Source organism: Leptosomus discolor, chromosome 1 (assembly GCF_034619465.1).
Source record: "Leptosomus discolor isolate bLepDis1 chromosome 1, bLepDis1.hap2, whole genome shotgun sequence".
NCBI classification, from domain to species: Eukaryota; Metazoa; Chordata; class Aves; order Leptosomiformes; family Leptosomidae; genus Leptosomus; species Leptosomus discolor.
In genome coordinates, this window is record NC_141391.1 from 28,471,148 (window position 1) to 28,492,637 (window position 21,490).

Sequence of the window (21,490 nt, forward strand, 5' to 3'; positions counted from 1 at the left end):
CTGCTCAACATGATTTGGTAAGAACAGAGAGCCCGTTCTAGACAGAATAAAAACTTGACAGTTTGATGCTTCTTAAGCCTATTTGTTTAATTGTCTAACACTGATGATGGGCTTCTATGTAAAACTACACCGGCTGTGTGTGAAATACTCTTTCCTGGGTAAAGCTAAAGTGGCTAGGCACCACTTAGTATGTACGCTGTTTCAGGAGAATGGCATTCAATACAGTGGGTATTCACTACTTCTCACCTGTTTTCATCTGGAGAAACGGGGCTTCACAGTCTCTTGGGTATCTTTGTCTAATGTTCAGACAGAAAAAACCAACAATCCACACCCCATGACCATTCAGTAGATGTTTTCAGAAACAGAGGTAGGAACTGCTTCCTTTTTGATAAAACACCACAAAAACAGCTGATGTCTTGTGCTTGGTTTTGACTACAAGGTAACGTGAATTAGTTTAAACTTTGTTTGCTTGATGGGGAGTCTAGGACTCAAATCAGAGATCAGACTCAGCACTCAGCAAGGTTACAAACTGCTTACTGACTCTGAACTACTTTACATTCAGATCTATGGGACAACAGCCAATTTGCTCTTGAGAAGATGCCTGTATTTTTATTTTCTCCAGTTGATCTACAAACCCACAAAGAGTAAGTCATGAAAAGAATGGGAAGGAAAGTATAATGAAAGATGGTAGAGATATTTTCCACAGATTTCCTGAGTAAAGATATAAGGCATTGATTTTAAAAGCAGTTCAGCGTGGAGAATCATCAGAATTCAACAGGTTTCACAAACCAAAAAATGTGAACGTGTGATACGCTTTTATCTTTAGGTTTAAAGTAGTATGTAAATTCAACTACTAAAAGGCAAGACTACCCAATTGCTGACAAAGTATCGAGGATACCGTTTAAAATTTTGTCTAAACACTTCACAGGATATTTCTATTGCCAGTCCTTAGGAAACCAATTTTAGAATTCAGTATATAATCCTGCATCATAAAGAAACAGCATAAGCAAGATCAAACATTAGGAAGTATCTTAGTAAAAACAACTTTATTCATCTATATTTTAGGCAAATATGTGAATAGTCAGCAAAGCCTTTTTGCCATGACTGTAAACTTTTTATTTAAAAAAATTGTGTTAAAAACCAATACAGGAATTTCCATTAACGTTCTAAAAAAGTTTGTTCACATCTTGAAAGAAAATACATTAGCAACATCTCCCAGCAGAATTTATCTTTAAAAAAGTAAAACTCTAGGTGCAGAGCTTTTCTACAGTATAGTATCCTCTACATTTTAATTTATTCACAGGATTGAATATCATTCATCTCTATTGTCTCTAGAACATGATCAAGAGTTTATCTTAAATAGATGATATTCAATGATGTGTTACACATTGCCACAGGTACTAACATTATTAGAAGAGTGCACAACTGAATTTCACTAACAAAGCAAGACCTTTCCATATGCTGCATCATAACCCTTCCTAACCAATACAGTTAATTTAGCTATATGCCTTTAAAATCATGTACGTTTTCCAAGGAAAAATACTAAAAAATCCATGGTCCAAATTCTGCTCCCACTTATGTTCACAGGGTAACATAAGCACCATCAAGTTGTGGTTTACAGCCAAAAAGCATATAAAGAACCAGTGAGTTTAGGAGCATAAGGGAGAGAAGAACTTGACCCATGTCTGTAAACATTCACAAAAGTCTGCAGTCAAAAGTGCCGGATAGGCAGCCTATCCGCAGTACAATTATTTCATTCACAGAGGTGGGGAGGGGCAGGGAGAATGTTATGGAACATTATTTTAGAGGCAAATTAAAATACTTTTATGTACTTTGGAAAGACATATTCTTGGCTAGCTAAACCATACTCCAGTAAAACATAATCCACTTCTACCCAAATGCAGTACAGCATCATTTCCTAGCTCTCCTCTTCAGAGTCAGACGAAGGAGTACTCAGTTCAGCAGCAAGCCCATGACAAGATCTCAAAGCGTAAGAAAGCCCCCCCACCCCTCTGATCTAGCCTCCCCTTAACACACTGCTGATGATCACAGGAGATCCTCACACATACGAAGAAAACATCCGAAGAACTAAAAACTGACCTTGACCTATGCACACACAAGTGTGCACCTAGACGAAAGATCGTCTACAGCTCTAAGTATCTAGTTTCAGCCTAGATCTCATTCTATATTAACCACATATACCATACAAAATATAACAGAAGGGTAGGTGCTTATACACACTGCTAAGTATACTTGTTCTCCCCATTCAGTTTGACAGCCAATTGTTCTATTTACATAAACATCTGTCCGAATGTTCCTGATCCTGTAAGACACCAAACATTCAACTCATAAGCTAAAAGGAGAGTCAAGGACGCTCAGCAATTCACAGGATCAGACCCTGAATCAATTCAATGCAATCACAAATCAGGTTTGACATCTCACACAGCCTCCTGGAATCATTTTACCCTCATGTTTTCCCCCTCTTCCCCCAATTCAGCCCATGCTCCCACTAACACGGAGACAGCCTTCAAAGTGAATGGGATCAGGCTCTGTCAAGCAACCTCTGCAGTCTTTAAAAATGTCTGGTATTTATTGCCATCCACTCTGGGGCAGACTTGTCTGCAATGAAAATGGTGTTCCTGGTGTTGACGGATAGTTAGCAAAACCTTCAGGCTGAGCTGTATAGTTCTCCAGAGCAGAAGCAGAATGTGCCTTCAAGGAAGAGAAGAAGTTAGGAAACAGCACTGATAAAAACAAAGAAACAAACAAAAGTCTAAATCAAGCACAATTTCAGGCACAATACCAGTCCTACTGAAGCCAAACCAAACAAAGTATAATCTGAAGTATGCAAAGAACAGAGATGAGCGATGCACATGTACGCAGAGGTTAAACTGCAGTGCAATGTACTGCTCTAAAATACTGGAGAATAAGGAAAGCAGTTGGATTAAGAGGAAAAATGAGGAAGCATTAATGGCATTTACTTTCCAGGGGAGTATGCCACAGCTGATTTGGAAGGCAGAGCTTAATGAGGAGCTGTAGTATTTCACTGACTTTGAACTTTATCTTCATTGCTCAAGTAGCTAACCGTTAAATTTTAGTGACTGGAACTTGTAAACAAGAAAACTGACTTTTCCTCAATGCAATCTGTAACACAGATTTCTACAGAATAAATTCCTGTGCTGTGAAAGCAGCACGGCCTAGATAAATAATTTGCTTCTTCCAATGTATTTCCCCTGTCACTCAAAATATATTATTCTGCATATTGAACAGCACTTGGACACACGCTCCATTTCAAAAACTAATGTGTCACAGAAGAGAGAAAACATTAATTCAAGACACTCAACTGCCTCTTCCAGTATTTTGTAGAGAAGGACAAATTTCCTAACAGAATCCTTAACCTGTACAGAGGCCATTTTTAACAAAAGGCCAACTAAACATCTAAATACAAACTCTGATAATAGTTTCAGTTAACTCATGTAGGCTGATGACTGAAACTAGTTGTTTCACGGACAAGGGAGATAAAACTGCACATTACCTAAAGCCACCTCAAGCTTGTATTACAACTGTATTTGTGGGAACTATCAAGAGAAAGGCACAACCACAGCAGACACAAATTCAAGACAATCTGATTGTGTGTGCAGAGGCACATAACCCACAACAAATTGAGTTTCCACAGAAATCTGTAAGTATTAAAATGTCAGACTGGAACTGAGCACAAATTTTGCAACTACATGGTCAGCTCATTAGACTTAACACAGACTTAGCAAAAATTTCACTTGCACGTCTTTTCTTTTTTCTTTCACTCCATCCCATTTTACAAAGAGTTTTCAAAAACTGTTTAATCACACTCGTAATGTCCAGAAGCACTGCACATTGGCCTTGAGTAAGAAGTTAATTTGAGTTTTCTTTATCACCATCCTTGGAATCAGTTTTCAAACAGGATAGGGGTTTCAATAATTTACTGACTTAATCTAATCCCAAGAAGTTAACACACAAGTACACGCTCAAAAGGTTACCAGAAGCAAAACAGTATTAACAAATAGGTGTGTTACCTGTAGTAGTGCTGACTGTGCAGCCGCACTATGCTGCAATTCCTGCAAGGAAGACTGTGCGGCACTTTGGGGAAAGCCAGGGATACCAGGGAGAGATAAAAGACCAGGGAAAACTGCATTTCCTGGTGTCTGTAGTCCAGAAGTCAAGCTGAAAGAATGTCAAGATGCGGCTATTATTAGGAACATCTGCATCATGTTTCGTCCTATGTTTCTCTCTCTATAAGCTTATGTCTATATAAATCAGAAAAGCACCTCTTTTTCTAAACCTCATAAAAGCAAGAATTTCCAAACAGAAACCCAGTCTCTACCCACCTACAAATTATTCATGCACACACAAACCAAGACTTGTTTGGAGCACACCTAACAAGGGAACTCAGAAATTTCTGGGCTTCGGCTGTGCCTACAATTTGCACACAAAAAAAACTTTTACAGACAAAAGTTAATGCTGAGTACTTCCTTAAAACATAGGAACATCTAAGATATTGTCTGCTATTACCTGGATGTGTCAATGGATGCCCACGTGGAATCCATTCTTGTAAAAGCCTAGGAGGTGCCAAGTGTCCTCATCTGGGAAATAAGATCACTCAGCACCTCACCGGATTACTGTCGTAATGGGGACTACTGAGGACAACCTATTTAAGTAACAACTCTATCAGTTTCTAAAGACAAGTGGAAATCTGCTGGTGAACTAACTCTAAAAATCAACTGCAGTTACTGACTATGAGTGAAAATAATGTGACTACGGGTGAAAATAATGTCTACGCCTAAAGTACAATCAGTGCTTTGCTCAGGAGAAAAAAGAAACTGTTCTGATCTCCTTCAGAAACAGAAACATACCCAGCCTGTGCAACAAGTGCAGAGTTGAAGTTTGAGCTAAAGGCCGAGGCAAACCCTGGCAGGACCGGAGCCGGAGATGGGGCTGTGGCAGCTGCCGGCAACGGTGCAACTGCTGCTACTGCAGAAGATGCCTGGAGGCCAGGGAAAGAAGGGAGAGCAGGAGTGACAGAGGGTGTGTTAGAGACAGGAAAACCAGGGAAGGATGGGTTTGATGATCCCAGAGGTCCCTGGGCAACAGAAAAAAGGGAAGGGACGGCACTGGACAAGTTAAGCGAGAAGGGTGGAGCAGAGACTGTTGCTGAGGCGGCGAGTCCTGAGAGTACGGCGGCGGTGGAACTCACATGAGGGGCAGACACGGCTGAAGCGGTTGTAGACGGAGTAGCTAACAAAGACCCTGGGAGAGTGACGGGTGGCGTAAGTGCTGGATTACCAGTAAAAGCAAAGTTACTGGTTAGAGACGTAAAAGGAGGAAGTCCATTGAACACAGGGGCAATGGGAGCAGAGGAGCCATGTGGGGCGAGGGAAATGGAAGCCAGAGAACTGGAATTGTTTAGAGGAGCACTCAAAGAGGAGAGACCTGATAGCGCTGGATTCAGGGAACTGGGTAAACTGACTGGCACCGAAGCTGCTGAGGTGTATGCACGCCCGAGCGCGGACAGCCCTATAGTGCCATGGGAAGGGCCGGCCGAATGACAAGGACCTTTGAAGGCCGAGAGGGTAGGACTCATGGGTTCTGTTTTGACCAGAACTGGGATACTTGTGGCAGCTGGGGCTGATGAGAGCTGCTGATCAGGATTAGTAGGGCTTGTGCCATGTAAGAGGGAAGCTGATGAGCCACAGTTGACTGGCATAATCGACGGCGAAGTGGTTAAAGGTGACTGTGCAGGCAATGTTGGAGGAGTGGAACTAGAATTGGCGACAGATGGGGATGGAAGACCTGGAAAAATGGCCAGCCCGGGTGTGGAGGAACGCTGTGGAGTGGGGGTGGCTGATGGAGTGTAACACTTGTTGACAGAGGAAGTGGGAGGGTCAGGGCTTTGATTAGCAAGAGCAGATAAAGAAGCAAGCTCACTTGTCATAGCAGAAGGTAAAGCAGATGAATTGATTAATGAAGTGTCATTTGATGTCAGAAATCCCTTTAAGACAGACAAAATTGGGTTAGGCAAGCTAAGTGAACCAGGAATGGTAGTGGCAGGAGAATTAGCAATTGTAGATGGAACAGGACTAGAAATCCCTTGGGCGTTGGGAGGCAAGGACAAAGGGAGGCCAGCAAAAACGGATGACAATGGAGTGGGATTATTAGCGGAAGCAATTGAAGAGGTTGCAGAAAACGGGAGGCCAGCAAATGGTGCAGCAGCAGATGCGAAAGCTTCGCTAGGCGCAGGTGTGGCGCATGGTGTGGCAGAACCTTGTGGAGCGGGCGTAGCAGTGGGTATAGAAGCCAGCCCAGAAAAAACTGCAGGGATAGGGGTAGAGGTTGCACTGTGAACAGATGTGACAGGAACACCAGGCAATGAAAGGGATTTGATGACAGTAGGGGTTGGGGTGGATGGCTGAGACGTATGGATGGCAGAGGAGACCTGTCCTGGGAAAACAGGAAGGACAGGGGTAGACATGTTCATCCCAGAGATGAGTGGAGTTGCAGGTGCTAATGGATGGCTTATTGCCTTGACAGGTGATGGGGTAGGGACTGGAGTAGCAGCAGGTGTTGAAGGATTAGAACCATGAGGAGTAAAGAGCTGATTCGCTTGTGCAGAAAAAGCTGCAAAGAAATAAAACTGGTAAGAATATTTGAAACTGTCAGAAATGTTTGAAATCAACACAAACACATTTTATACAGCATTTCAAAATACGATACACAGGCAATAGCTAACATACAACGACTATATAAACAACGAACACTGGAGCCTATGAAAACAAAACAAAAAGGTACGTACAAACACATCACACAAGTTGTACATCATGTAGGCTACCACTCCTCTTTAAAACACTTTGTGACATCTGCTACCTCTTCATGATCTCATGCAAGACAGTTAAGATGCTCAAAAACACTCCACAAGAATGTCTACGTGATACAGGTAAACACCCTCCCTCTGGTCCCTAACATCTGGCAGTACCCAAACCAGACCTAATATTCCATCAGCATCAGGTCACCTGGGCTCCTCTGCATCCACTCTCACTGAAGGTCAGAATTTCCTTCAGAACCAGTTAATTCAATGTATCATTATTTCAGAGAAGTTTAGTCAACAACTGAAGAAAGCTGATTTCAGGTGCTGGTATTTTTCTTTCCTTCAAAATCAGGTCATTCTCTTCACTGTGTTTCCTTCAGATTTTGATTCTAAGAAGGTACACTTTTAAATTCATGTATCACACTACAGTATTAAACTAACATTGGCACTTGATTTTATTAACAAGTATTTCTGTAAGTCTTTAATCAGGTGTCTATAATCGAGGCAAGCACCTGCCACTAGGAGTATCAGCTTATATCGGCCCTACAAAGTAAGCCAAAGAAACATAAGTCAAGCTGGAGGAAAATGGGCAGGCACACTGCAAATGGCGATGTGGAGATTAATGGAAAGAAGCTGCATTTATGAACACTGGCATGTCAAGAGCCTTGATATGCCTCTATCCTGTGGAATATGAATGTGTTAATCATTCCTCTGAAACACCCCTTGTGCTTTATTTTACTTTTAAAATAATCTGTTCAACTTAAGCAAATCACTGATCCAACCAGTCAAACTCATGATCCATAACTCTGTAACAGCTGAATTTCTCTCTTGCCCAAATTCTACAGATACACTCACAAACCCCAAACCAGAATCTTTAAAATCTTGGACCTAAATTGATATGACAAACTCCTGTTTTATGTATCTTGAAACTCTAAAACTAAAAAGTTTGCAAACAATTTCCTTTTACATATTCTTTTCCAAAAACCTAGACCCAGATTGCTCAGCTCTGGATTCTGTTCTTTCCTCATCCTGTTCCCAGGTTAAGACTCTCCTAAAGATCACACTTGTTAACCCTGACAGCCAAGACAATCGCCAGAGAAATATAGCTGCAATAGAACCCAGAGCTGTTACTGAATTTCTCCTCATAAGAGAAGATTTTATTCCTTACACTGTATTCATTTAGCTGTATAAACTGCCTTGTAAATATATGTACACTTAAAGGGGTGTATATGAATAAAGTGATTCTTTGAAACAGCAACATTTCTGTAGAACCATCCGTGCGCATAGAAGAGAAAAGACAAACATAACTTTTTTTTTTCCGCCCCTATAAATATTTACAGGAGCTAAGCTTATCAGGGTCATTTTATCTGTTTTGGGTATTTGCTAATATGCCTGACTCAACAGTCAGTAGATTCTCAGTTTCTATTTGTCAAACCTAACAAGGTGTTATTCAAGCCTTTGTGTAAGTAGTTTGTAAGTTCAATTATTATAATTTGTACTGAGTGTACAAAGTACCACACAGAGACAAAAAAATAAATAAAATGCACAAGTCTTTTCTGCAAAAAGAATTGGATTTTAAAGGGTAAGACAAAAGCGCAGGTAGACAAAGCTGTATGTAACAGTCTGGGATAAGACATTCTACACATGGATTTCAACAAACTATGGATAAAGAATGTGTCTCTCTTGTACTCCTAGCTTCCCACTGCAACTAATACATGAAATTAAAATGTGAATGAGTTTTCAAATAGACACCCAGAGTTACAAAAACCACGATTATTGAACTGTTTCAGTGCACTACATTGCCAAGCATATTCTGATTTACTTTTTTACATGACTTCTCACATACTTATATGCTGAAGAATATAAAACTAATAAACTAACACAAAAGGACGAATTTTAACGTTTCAACGCTTCTAAGTGCCAAACGGCAGAGATGAATTTTTTTTCAACTCTCAAGGGATCCTATTCGAACAGTAATTAAATACTTAGAGGCTTATGAAAAACCCACTGAACAAATAAGTTGTTTACATTCTCTGAACAAGTAACAAAGATACAATCAACAAAAAATCCCCCTGTGGGTTTGCAATTTACCTTGATTTTGGGAAGGTTTTGCCTGGCTGGAAAGGTCCTCATTTTCTAAACAGAGAACAGCAGCTTGTTATTTGAAAGCAAATGAAATGCCAGCACTGAATGATCCATTCACAACAATGAATTAGAAATAAGTACCATCAGCATGTCTAACAGTATGCATGCTTTACCTGATACCACTTGATTAGCAGTGTATGGCGGAGGAGCTGGTAAGCCTGGAGCTATGACATTAGCCATTGGAACTAAGCCAGCATTGTTGTAAGCACCTAAAATAACAAATGCAATACACATCTCAGTCATCAGCAGAACCCCTATCTAAATGAACCAGTAAATGTCTTTTCCTTTAAAAGAACTTTTTCAAGATTGTAAGATTCCTTCACCAAAAAACCCAGACCAGTTAATCATCCAGGCTGGATACTGGCTTTTGCCAATGTCTGCCTGAATGACATGCACTGTGATCCGAATTTTAGCAAGGGTATTTCTCTCGAAAGAGCCTGAAAGTCAGGTTTCAATGGCTTTCAGTTCCATTTTGCCTGAAAAGCTTAAGGGGGAGGAGTGATTCAGAGTGTCTGCAGCATCATTTGTTCATTTCCCAACTTGAAGGCTGTTGCAACTCTTCCTTTAACATTAAAGCCTTGACAAACAAAAGAGCTAAACATACATCGGTGACCTGACCAGCCCACCAATACTAGTCATAAAATCCAGAGAACAATGTCCCATCTCAAATAATTAGTCTATCATTCTTCAATACTTCTTTAAATGTTAAGAAATTCAAGCGGGTTAGCAAATCATTTTAATATAAAATACTTATTGTACTTGACAGATCAAAAATTACCTTTTTTCCTCCCTTATTCTTTGGAACAACTCAAACTGTTGTATTGCTGTGGTATACAGTTCTGACAAAGAACATCAGAATTGAAATCACAGAAACAGAAATACACTTCACGGTGGTCCTGAATGAATATTTTAGGAGCACAAGAACTTACGCTTCACGGGAAAACGTAGTACTTCAACAATACTCAAAGTGCAGTAATTTGTCATACACAACTCCTTTCTGATTTCACACTTTCATAATAGCTCTACACCTAATGTTAAGGTTCCTTGCATGACAACTCTTGGCTGAAAATCAGAAAAGCAACTAACAATCATTGCGTCACCCAGGAACGAAATGTTAAACCAACACATATAAGAAGCAGAAAACAAAACATCATTCTGACCATTGCTTGAAAACAATCACCTTCAATCGTTTCAGGTCAGCACCTGCAACCTCATTAAACATATTTTTGTATATATAAATGTATCATCAGTTATGCAAGAGTTCTTTTAAAAAAATGTGCTGCACCCTAGTAAGGCCCTGAAACCTCAAAAGCTGTTTCATATACTAAATTGTACTAATACTTACATCCAGTCACAGGCCAAATTTTGTGCCCTAACTTACTTTGGATAGGATTTATGTAATATCAATTCAACCTAGTCTGTAAGTTTCCTGTACATTTTTTGGGCAGCAAGTTATTTCTAGGGCACAAATCATCAGAATTACTTTAGCCACTAGTAGTGCCAATTTTTCCAAACTGACTATCAAGAGACTTGCAGACATCGAGTTGGTTAGATGACTCGCCCTTCAACATGCATGCTAAGAGCTCAACCACACTTTCTTATCAAATGCCTTAAAAACTCCCTGAACTCCCTAACATCAGTGAAAAGCAACCTTCCTAACCAGAGCACTCCTTGTTTTGCAGTACAAAATGGCAAGATTAGGAAAAGCTTTCAGCTGCTGCTCAAAAAGACCAGAGTTTTGACTACGTAAGTATTTCAACAACTTCTTCCAAAGAAACAGCAATCGACTTTGCTCCTTTCCAAAAACGTCTGGAATCAAACTGAAGCAGCAGAGCAAAGAGAGAGGAGTTTATGAAGAAAGACTCAAGCTTACCTAAGGCACAAAGCTAGGAATAGTCAGATCAAACACAGGAAAAGGCTATCACTATGTCCCTTCTCAGACTGAAATCTACATTCCTAAACTTTTCTTTCAGGAACCTGTTTTCTCTCCATTGTGATGGAGAGAATGTAAAGCTGAAGCAACTGAGAAATAGATTACATCTTCAACAGAGAAACAGATTACCATCTTCCTTCAGCAAGTTCTTGCATATTTCCACCCAATTCAGGGCTGTGCCTGACTATATCCTAAGTTTGGTACAACAGCAACAAGTCTCCAGACTTGTCAAGTCAAAGCCCAAACCTTGGTCAAACATTACAACAAAGACACAGCCCTAGTCTTGGCTATAACATGCACAATGACTCCCATAATGAAACATTTTCTCATCAGAACAGGACTGTGAATTTTCCCTATGATGTGGTTGTTTGAAAAAGTAGTCAATATATTCCTCTCTTCATCAACTCTGCAGTCACAACAGAAAAAGCAGAAACCAGTACCCAGAGCATCCTTAGGGAGCACAACCCAACTTCAGATACGATCACGGTCAGAGAAACTGACACTTGACACATTACTCAAAAGGCAAATGGATGAAACAACAGCATCAAGCTAGAACACATAGAAGCCTTACTTGGTGCAATAGTTGCATGTGGCCGACATGGTGGGATGGGGTATGGAACTGGTTTGTGTGGGTTGTAGGTTGATGGAGCCTACATAAAAAAAACAAACAAACAAACAAGCAAACAGAAGAAGTAATAGTGAAAGCATTACCTAGTGTTCCTCAGACAAAAAGCTAACATTCAGATACTACTACAGAGAGCTGTTCTTCACTGGAAAAATATTTGATATAAAATTTCTTCATAATATCCATAGTGACTGCAAATATTTCACTCTTTCTGAAAAGAATGAAACAAACATCGCTAGTATACCTTTAGATTTTAATGCAATACTGAACGCAGGTGGGAAAGCGAACTCCTTCCTGCCTTGTAGTCTTCACACTCAGTAGTCTTAAAGATTTAGCACATTTAAAACTAACAATACTTATGAAGGTACCTGTTCCTTTAAAATAATACAGCTTAGTGGGAAACATCTCATGATAGAAATATTTGGATAATACTCCAAAGTAGTATCAGGTTCATGCGAAGTTTGTACCACACACTTAAAAATTTTGAAATACAGACTAGCCGTGTTGTTAAGAAACAAGAACCTCCTTCTGAGGCACTGCTGGAAATCAAGTTTCCAAGATGCAAGCATTTTTTATGTTTATGTGGGAAACCCTCAGAGACTGTAATAAAAAATTGCATATATTTGCATCTAAAACTTCCACTAGCTCACAAAGAACTACTAAAAATGCTTTTACTTTTCTCTTCTGCTACTGTAATTTACATTCTGCCTTCAAAGGCACACACATTATATCCACTAGAGAATCCTACCCCTCACAGATATAAACTAGAGCTTCTTTTCAAGTCAAATAAAAAAATACTCAGTCAAGTTTAGCTTTGTTTAAATTGCTGCTCTAAGTCTTCTTGTAACGTAACAGCATTCTATATCAAAAACTCATTGAATTGGGTGGTGGTTGGATTTTTTTTTTCTTAGTTTCATTTATTTATTCATTTATTAGACATACTGGTTTGGATGGTCCAAGTATACGGGCTGCTATTCCTTTTCCTTCATTAGTACATTCTTCTGTGTCCTTTTTGATAGGGGTTCCCTGAAACAAAAGAAAATTAAACTATTAAGTATTAATTTAAAGTAAAGCTTGCTATAGAATTTCTGCCATATTTGATTTTTTTTTCTAAACTACATTACAGTGTTTGAATATTGTGACAGTGATAGTTAACCGTGCTTGTGAGGAAAAAGAAACTGTGTTTTAGGTTTGTAAAATGATAAGTAAGAGCATTCCAATAGCTTGGTTTATAACACTGAGCTTTTGTAAAGAGATGGATATTAAACAGCCCATGTTTCTGATGTAATTAGAATTCTGCATTTGACTTGTAGACATGATAACTTACAGTTTGCAGTCCCTTAAGTGTTCACACTTAACATGGTTGTTCAAGAACTACACTAAGATTAGTACTGTAGTGACCATATTAGGTCATCTTATCAGCCCACCAGTAAGGCTGTTCGCACCTTTCCTGATTCTGCCAAATATTGCTGGCGTTTACAATGTTTTCCTTATATGAAAAACGTCTTATTTATGCAGTAATCTTTACTTGAAGCAGCACAGAAAGAATGAGCAAATAAAAATAATGCAAGTTCCCTATAAATGTGGAAAGGCATAACACAAAAAGCAGCCCACATTGCTTTTGATTCCACTCCTCCTTCCAAGTATATGAATCCTGGTTTTGGTTATACTACAATGAATCCTAAATCAAGGATGCTGTGAAAAGCAAAAGCATAGGATCATGCTTACTGGGAAAATTCCATTTATGCGGCTCGGTTTGCCCTTGGGATAAGGGTTGCCAGGAATCATGCCACAGGACGATATCATAGCATGAGGAGCCTTACAACCTGTTTTTGAAGCCTGCAAAATAATCAAGAAAGGACATTACTTGCTATCAAACTCAATGCTTTAAAGAAATGAATTACTATTCCATTACATTTAGACTGCATGAATCAACCTACATGGAACAATTCAAAGCTTTGTCTCAAATCTTTTTCTCAAATAGTCCAAACAATGTGAGGTTCTGCCAAAGTCCCCTTTGTTTTGAATAACTCTAGTTGGACCACCTCTGCTTCTACTGAACTTGGGGTTAAGCACTTGGGTGTTCTCTAAAACAAACACAGACTGTTTCTTTCAGCATTGGTTGCAATTCTGTGCCCCTTTTTCCATATGATCCTAATGCCTGACAGAAACTTCCCCCTTTATTTGCACATGTATTACACAGGTCTTCTCTTTTTGCAGCTGCTTCTTTCAGCTTGTCTTCCACCAGTAGTTCCCAGCAGTCCCCATGGTAAGTCCTGACCCCACAATGACCACAGGGACAGAAACAATACTGTATTTGACAGAATCAAGGGTACTAGAGCATCTTGACTACCTGCTCAAGAATTCTTCTGCACCTTTTCTTCTCTGACATATTAATTCTGAACAGATCTTCAATAAGGCGATAATTCTGAGCATCAACAATGTTGCTATAAATAAAGACATTGACAGACGATTACTGCCACTCCATATGCTTATCAGAAATAATGCACTAACTGAAAAGTAATCAACATTTATGCAGCCAGTATCCAACAGTACATTAAAAAAGTTAGTTCAGATCATAATTTTACTACTATTATTAAAGAAAAGGGGAACCCCAGACTTAAATATGGACTTCATACCTGTAAGTAAACACAGTATTAAGAATTGAATATTAATACAGAACAATGGATAACAATGGCTAAACTTTATGGCAAAAACAACTATGTTGACAAAACAAATTTTGCACCACAACAGTCTATTAGAAAGCTTTAATTGCCACTAGCACACAATTCCCAGCACAGCAGAAAACCAGCAGCTACTCAGTTTGCCACTATTTCTTGCTGGCCTGGTAGAGAAACAAATTTTCACCTTATTTCATCTTGAAATTAAAAAGATGAAACTCCTGGCAATTTTCTGCAGGTTCTGCAGAGCCAGTGAAACCCCTCACATGGTTCCAAAAAGTAGCCTTCCTTCCTCCTTTCCCAAAAATAACACTAGACATACCAAAGAGAATAATAAAATGTGCAAGTACAAGGAGCCTAATGCCCAATTCTACCTGCTTTTTTCAAAACCCTGACCACAGCACTTCTGCTGCTGTCAAAATTACCTGCCCCATGCAAACAACACAGCAGGGCAATACAATACAGCACCAAAAAGGAGGACTTCTCCAAGGAGGATATTAGAAGAAATGGAATCAGCACAATGCTGAACAAAGACATCAAATACGCCTCAAAGAATGGTACTAAAATGTGAAAGAACTTCCAGCTTTGTTCTCTAGTTTTGATTAGCAAAGTAAGTAGTACACTGATTTGGGTTAGAATTTCTGTACCATGACTCCCTTTTTGTGCTCTTGCACTGTAGAAATTGAACAGCTAAGGAAGTTACCACACTTTCCCCCCACACCAGCTCAAGTGTAGCTACTAAAGAGCCTGTTTGCTCCAATCTCATTTCAAAAAGCAAAACAGGTTAGTTTAATGAGCCACTGAAATTAGAATCACAGAATCATAAGGTTGGAATAGACCTCTAAGATCATCAAGTCCAACCATCAACCCAACACCAGCATGCCCACTAAACCATGTCCTGAAGTGTCACATCTACACGTATTTTTAACACCTCCAGGGATGGTGACGCAATCACTTCTCTGGGCAGTCTGTTCCAATTCTTGACAACCCCTTCAGTAAATAAATTTTTCCTAATGTCCAATCTAAGACTTCCCTGGTGCAACTTGAGGCCATTTACTCTTGCCCCATCGCTTGTTACTTGGGTGAAGAGACCAACCCCCACCTCCCTACAACCTCCTCTCTGGTAGCTGTAGAAAGCGATAAGGTTTCCCCTCAGCCTCCCCCAGTTTAAACAACCCCAGTTCCCTCAGCTGCTCCCCATAAGACCTGTTCTCCAGACCCTTCACTAGCTTCATTGCCCTTCTCTGGACACGCTCCAGCACCTCAGTGTCTGTCTTGTAGTGAGGGGCCCAAAACTGCACACAGTATTTGAGGTGCGGCCTCACCAGTGCTGAGTACAGGGGCACGATCACCTCCCTACTCCTGCTGGCCACACTGTTTCTGAAACAAGCCAGGATGCTGTCGGCCTTCTTGGCCACCTGAGCACACTGCCGGCTCATGTTCAGCCGGCTGTCAACCAACACCCCCAGGTCCTTTTCCACCAGGCAGCTTTCCAGCCACTCATCCCCAAGCCTGTTGCATTGCATGGGGTTGTCGTGACCCAAGTGCAGGACCCGGCACTTGGCCTTGTTGAACCTCATACAATTGGCCTCGGTCCATTCATCCAGCCTGTCCAGACCTCTCTGCAGAGCCTTCCTGCCCTTGAGCAGATCAACACTCCCACCTAATTTAGTGTCATCTAGAAACTTACTGAGGGAGACCTGCTTGTGCAGGTGCCATGTACATATAAACATATATAAATGTTAGATCCTTTGAAGCAGCTCTGTTCAGTAGAACAACCCAACTTCCTATGTAGACATAAATTTAGAATATCTACATATCTTTTATAGACACTAGATCTGTAAATCAAATGTGTCAATTTAATAGAACTATTTAATGAACTCATTTTTACACATGTAATACTTAACAGGGTATTTTCAAATGCAAATGGGTCAATTCCCAGAATACTCTGGTCTCAACCCTTTTACATTTCAGTGAGCAGAAATAAGCTTAAGGCCCTCTTCATTCTCTACAAGATTTGAAGACCACTGTAAAAACACTGGCAATGTGGCAGTTTTCCAGCAGGCAGAAGCCCACAGGCAGTATGCTCAAGACTCAGACGAACTATGGAATTTTCCACAATGCCTGCTTCTAATTCTTTTTACAGACTCATCAATAAAGGATTTGTACTTCACCTTAAGTGGCCAGAGTGCTTCCTGCTAGAAGTATCTTAAGTTTTATATACTCCAAACACTAGTAAAAACAATACAAGTTAAGGAAATAGGACACGAGAGATACTTACGAAGCTAAGATTTCAAGGGCAATAAGTTTATCTTTACTGAATGTGAAGCAGTTGAGAATATTAACCATTTTTGATGCCGGAACTGCCACTATTTTCTGACAAGTAAGCGAGAAAGAAAAAAAGTGTACATAAAATAAGGCAGTACAACTCTTTTAAACTCAGAATGCAACTCAGTAACAGCTTCATATCATGTATTTCAGTAAATATTTAATATTCTCTCCCTCCCATTGGGAAGGAGACTTTATATACTAAATTCTGAACAAGCAACTCTAAAAGCACTTGCCAAAAGCAAAGAAATTAGGAAAGTTAACAGTAGTTACAAAGGGGTACATCTATTCTTGTGATACACAGGAAGGTAAAGATACTTTAGTCAGAAAAGATACCCTGGTTAAGAGTATGAAGTTTCACATTTTGATACCATTGCAAAAGAAAAAGAGGAAACTTTGAAGATTAAAGGGCAGACTGAACCATCAGTTGCAAAAGTACCCATCACAAAACTACAATGACACTAAGAGGGCAAACTTATTCCACAAGATTACGTCACAAGAACTTACATGTTGTAAAGCCTTTATTGCCTTGAGCTGTGGTTCAGCCCAGGAAAAGTATCTCAGTAACTCAACGACCTGCAACAGAAAGGCCTTCAATTAATCTCTTATATGTATTAAGAAATTACGCTAACAGCATCGATATCATCTTTCCATTTTTGGAGTATAGTGGTATACTGCTAAAAAGGACGTGTCTGTCTGATGTTTGATTACATCAGCGCCTACCAGCATCTAATGTTCTTCCTTATTCTTAAGTAGGCACCTACAAATTCTGTGTTACGAGATGAAGTTTTTCTATGGAAATATTTAAAATACATACTTACTCCTCTCTATTTATTTGCGTATATGCACAACAATTGCCACAGTAGTAGAAAAAAATAAATCTTTCTGAAAAACCTTATAAGCATTAAGTATCTCAAACAGCATATTCACCAAACATGTACACACAGAAGAAAAAGAAACAGGACAAAAAATCTACATAGTAACAAAATAAGATGGATGCTTATTCCTACATGCCAGTTTAGAAAATATATGCAAAACAATCCTAAATTCCATGATCATAAATTTCGCCAATTTTCCCCCAGACAAGAACAAAAACATACTGATTTTGTAACAACTTGGAACTATTTTTAACAGTTTAATGCTGATATAATAATGAGGAAATAAATCGCCTGTTAATAAATAAAAAAGGAATTATGATCAGCCTCAGCATGACTGCAGACACTGTCTTTCTGTTATTACTGAATACACAAAACCAGTAGCTCCCATTAAACCCATGGCAGTGTTGACTTTTACCTGTTCACTAGAAAAGTATCCATGAACATATTCAATAGCTTTTAATTTGTACTCAGTCAATACAGCCTAGAAGACGGAGAAAAAAAAAGAGACGCGTAATTAGTCCCTCAAAAAATATAACTAGAGCACAACCATCTGCTAAACTAATAATCTAAAAAAATGACCTTACAAAGTGACACTTGCTTCATTACACTGCAGGATTTCTAAGTAACACTATACTCCTTAGATAATTGAAAGAACAATGAAAAACAGAGATGTAATTTAATTCTTCTGTTTAAAAAACCCTACTATTTTTTGAATTATTTCATTTTGCCTTTTTTTTTTTTTCTTTAAAACCGTACTGAGAGAACATCATCATCACTCTTCCTTTTGCCTCAAAGGTTTACATCAACTTTATGTTAAACAAGATAATACAGTTGATTATTCATACAATCTCTTTGTATGTTCCCTGTACAATAATTAACAAAGCATCTTACTTCAGTGACTTTACAAAGAGACTGGATAACAAGTTGGTACAGACAGAATTAAGTATACAAGAAGGCTTGCTCCAGAGGTTGCTGTGGTCTTAACATTCCTTCCCATAGTTCAAACTTTAATATGCAAACATACAAAGCAAAGGAAAAAGCAGAGTAGTTTAATGCAGTACTGGCCACCCCTTTTGACTTAGTGGCAAGACGGTTTTGTTGATAACCACCTGGCCTAACAGCCAGGGCTCCCTCCCTCTCCTCACGGCCAGCTCACTGATACAAGTACAAGATGTAAAGACAGGCAATAGCTGAATTCCTGCCCCAAACTGGTGCAAACACTTTTCTTCCCCAGTTTCCAAGGCCCCCATCTATTGCTAGTCTCATGCTTATTCTCAAATCACCTCCAGCTTCACCCACACACCCATTTCTACCTTCTTCCCAACAGCCCTAAAACATACCCCTATTCCTTGGGGTTTTTTGTCCTTGCCCCTCCACAGACAGACATGAAGTTCTCCATCACTGCACCCTGACTGTGAGTAGCACAGAGGTGCACAGAAACCCACGTCAACACTGTCTGAGGCAAACCTATCCTTTATGTCCCTCATTAAGAGACCAGCACTACCAAACACGCTGAAGTCACAGGGGGAAAATAACTTCTCTCTTTATGCTCATTTTTTCTTCTCTCCGTTCCTTCTCTTCAAATATTTTGGAAAAAAAGCCTGGTACATCATATAGCAACTTCTTCACCAAAACAAATGTCACTCTTCCTCCTTAAATCGACAGCTGAATGACTTTATACTAAAAACACAAACAGAAAGCATTGCTATGTCTGTTTATGAAAACAACCCCCCAAACTTTATTTTGTTTATAACCATAGATATATATGGGGAAAGACAGAACTAAGCTACACATTATGGCATTTAAATAATTGTTCCTGCTAATTGTAGGACTGAAAATGGAATGCAAACTCAACTGACTTGCGAATTGCATAATAAAGAAGGTTCTACCACAGAACTAGAAATGAAGTTTAAACAAAGACCTAGCAACAAAGACGCAAAATGAGCAACTGAAAAAGGAACGTTACACTGCAACAGCACAGCTATTATTAACACAGCACAGCACCGATCCTTAGATCAACAGTAAGTTAGGCTAACAGGAACACAGGCAGAGAGCATGCAGGAAACACAATTGCCCCAAATCACATGTCAACCCCCTTTTGTTTGAAGCCTTTTGTAATCACAGAGCGTATTCTGAAGGGCCGCACTGCAGTAGCAATATCTGAAACTACTCCCTCCCACAAGTAATTCTCAGAGAAAGTATGCGGGTGCAAGTTGTTCCTTGATTTTTTTCCCCCAGGTTTTCCATAAAAATTCTTAGGTTGGGAGGGAAGCCCACAACCTGAAATATCTTAGGCTGTCATGTTTTTAAGATGGTTCCACAGCATGGAACGTACCTGTTCTGTAAAGGAGAATTTATGGCCATGACCTTACGCAAAAACATTAGTAAGTGCAGTTGTGATAACAAAGACTCATCCCTGGGGCTTTCGTGCACAGTGGTTTATACCTCAATATGTTCCAAAATAATAATACTACAACAGCAGCCATCACTGCATCTCATGATGGAGAAGCTGAACTGAAATTCAACTCTGTAGCACCCAAACCCAAATAAAGGAAATTACCTGTCCTAGATGACCCATCATAACAAAAAACACCTATTACAAAAATGCTAAGGATTCCTTTTCTGCCATAAGGCGATCTTATTCAAAACAAGCCCTTCATTTTCACACCAAGACAGCTTTAGCAGGATGCAGAACTGTTCTACCGTGATGCTTAAATCACCTCTGCTTAACTACTGCAAAATATAGCATCCCGAGTTCATACATCCCACATAAACCAGCAACTATTAATTTTAGAGGTTCTGATTTTTCTCTCTCTATTCTCCTTTTCCACTTCCAGCGTTTGCGGAACTGCTTCAATCACTAACCTCCAGCTTTCCCGTTAAAAGCAGGCCTCTGTGCAGAAAGAAACGAGACATTGCAGACACCAGGAAGCCTAGGTTTGTATCTCTGCTTCCCACTACTAGTAGGTATTTTGCCCAGCGAGCTTTTAAGAGTAGATGCTCAAGCACGACGGTTCCGAGTACACAACAAACCCCAGGATTCCACATCCTGGAGGAAGGCGTGCACACATTCCTGAGCTGCGGGAGATGGGGCTTTGAACAAGGACAGCTGCGGAGTGTAGCTCTGACACCAGCCTTCTCATGTCATATCTGTGTGTTCTATCTCCTAAACCATCACATAAAAGGCGGATACCCCACACCCTAAGTCCCAGTCTCCTGTCAGGCCAAGCAAACACAAACCCTCCCCCCAAATAACAGATACTTGGGTATTTCGGCTTCTCTTCTTCATCTTCCTTGACACTGAAAATGCTGTGACAAACTTATTCAAATGCTTATTTTAAATGAGGGCTCTTCAAGTATATGTTGTTAGCTCAGTGATAGCAGTCTGGGCATTCAACCTCAGTTTTCTGAGAAAATAAAAACACCTCAAAGACAGCAACCATGTCACAGCAGCTTTACACTGTTATATCTGACATACAAAACCCAGGATACACCGGCAACACAGGATTACAGTTCTTCACTACGAGGCGAAATTTAGTCTTTGTTGAATTCCGAAGTGATATTAAAGAACAGAAACGCCCAACCTGGTGTGTCCATCAAGAGGAACAGTCTACCATCAAATGGTTAAACTAACAAGAAAAACGATGTTACCTTTCTAATTTCATCCAGCACGGTTTCAAATGATTTCTTATCCATCTTTATTAGTTCATTCAATGCAGATAATTAAATATGAAGGGGAAAAAAAATTTTAAAAAATCCAGGCCAATGGCTTTAAGGATATAGAAAATATTAAAAAAAAAAAAAAAAAAAAAAAAAAAGCAGGGCAAGAAAGGCAGCCTGGGATCTCCTCAGCTCCTGGAACTCAGCGCCGATGCCTTTGCAGGAGACAAAGGCGGACCCCGCCGGGTGCTGTTCGCCGCCCCGCAGGAGACCCGCGCCCGTCCCCGCACGCTCCGAGGCTGCTCTCGCCGACTGAGGAGGAGGAGAAGGGCGGGCACGGGGCAGAGAGGCCGGTCCGGCGGCAGCAGAAGCGGGAAGGGGGCGGCAGCCGCGGCCCCTCGG

At 40.0% G+C, this 21,490-nt stretch overlaps 1 protein-coding gene across 3 annotated transcripts; it reads right to left on the reverse strand.

Moving 5' to 3' along the window:
- Window positions 1–1,019: 1,019 nt before the first annotated feature.
- On the reverse strand, window positions 1,020–21,222 carry PROSER1 (proline and serine rich 1). 3 transcript variants are annotated; one of them, XM_009949931.2, is made up of 13 exons: window positions 21,080–21,222; window positions 17,844–17,909; window positions 17,058–17,126; window positions 16,504–16,598; window positions 13,895–13,988; window positions 13,270–13,380; window positions 12,484–12,567; window positions 11,488–11,566; window positions 9,097–9,192; window positions 8,930–8,974; window positions 4,890–6,651; window positions 4,053–4,200; window positions 1,020–2,712 (listed from the first exon to the last, which is right to left on the reverse strand). In XM_009949931.2, the coding sequence occupies exons 1-13, from the start codon at window positions 21,122–21,124 to the stop codon at window positions 2,590–2,592; spliced, it is 2,817 nt and encodes a 938-aa protein (XP_009948233.2). In that variant the 5' UTR covers window positions 21,125–21,222; the 3' UTR covers window positions 1,020–2,589. The 3 variants fall into 3 exon arrangements, with proteins under 3 accessions (XP_009948233.2, XP_086332564.1, XP_086332573.1); XM_086476438.1 differs by lacking the exon at window positions 17,844–17,909; XM_086476447.1 differs by lacking the exons at window positions 13,895–13,988; window positions 17,058–17,126; window positions 17,844–17,909; window positions 21,080–21,222 and having other exon boundaries at window positions 16,504–16,542.
- Window positions 21,223–21,490: the final 268 nt, after the last annotated feature.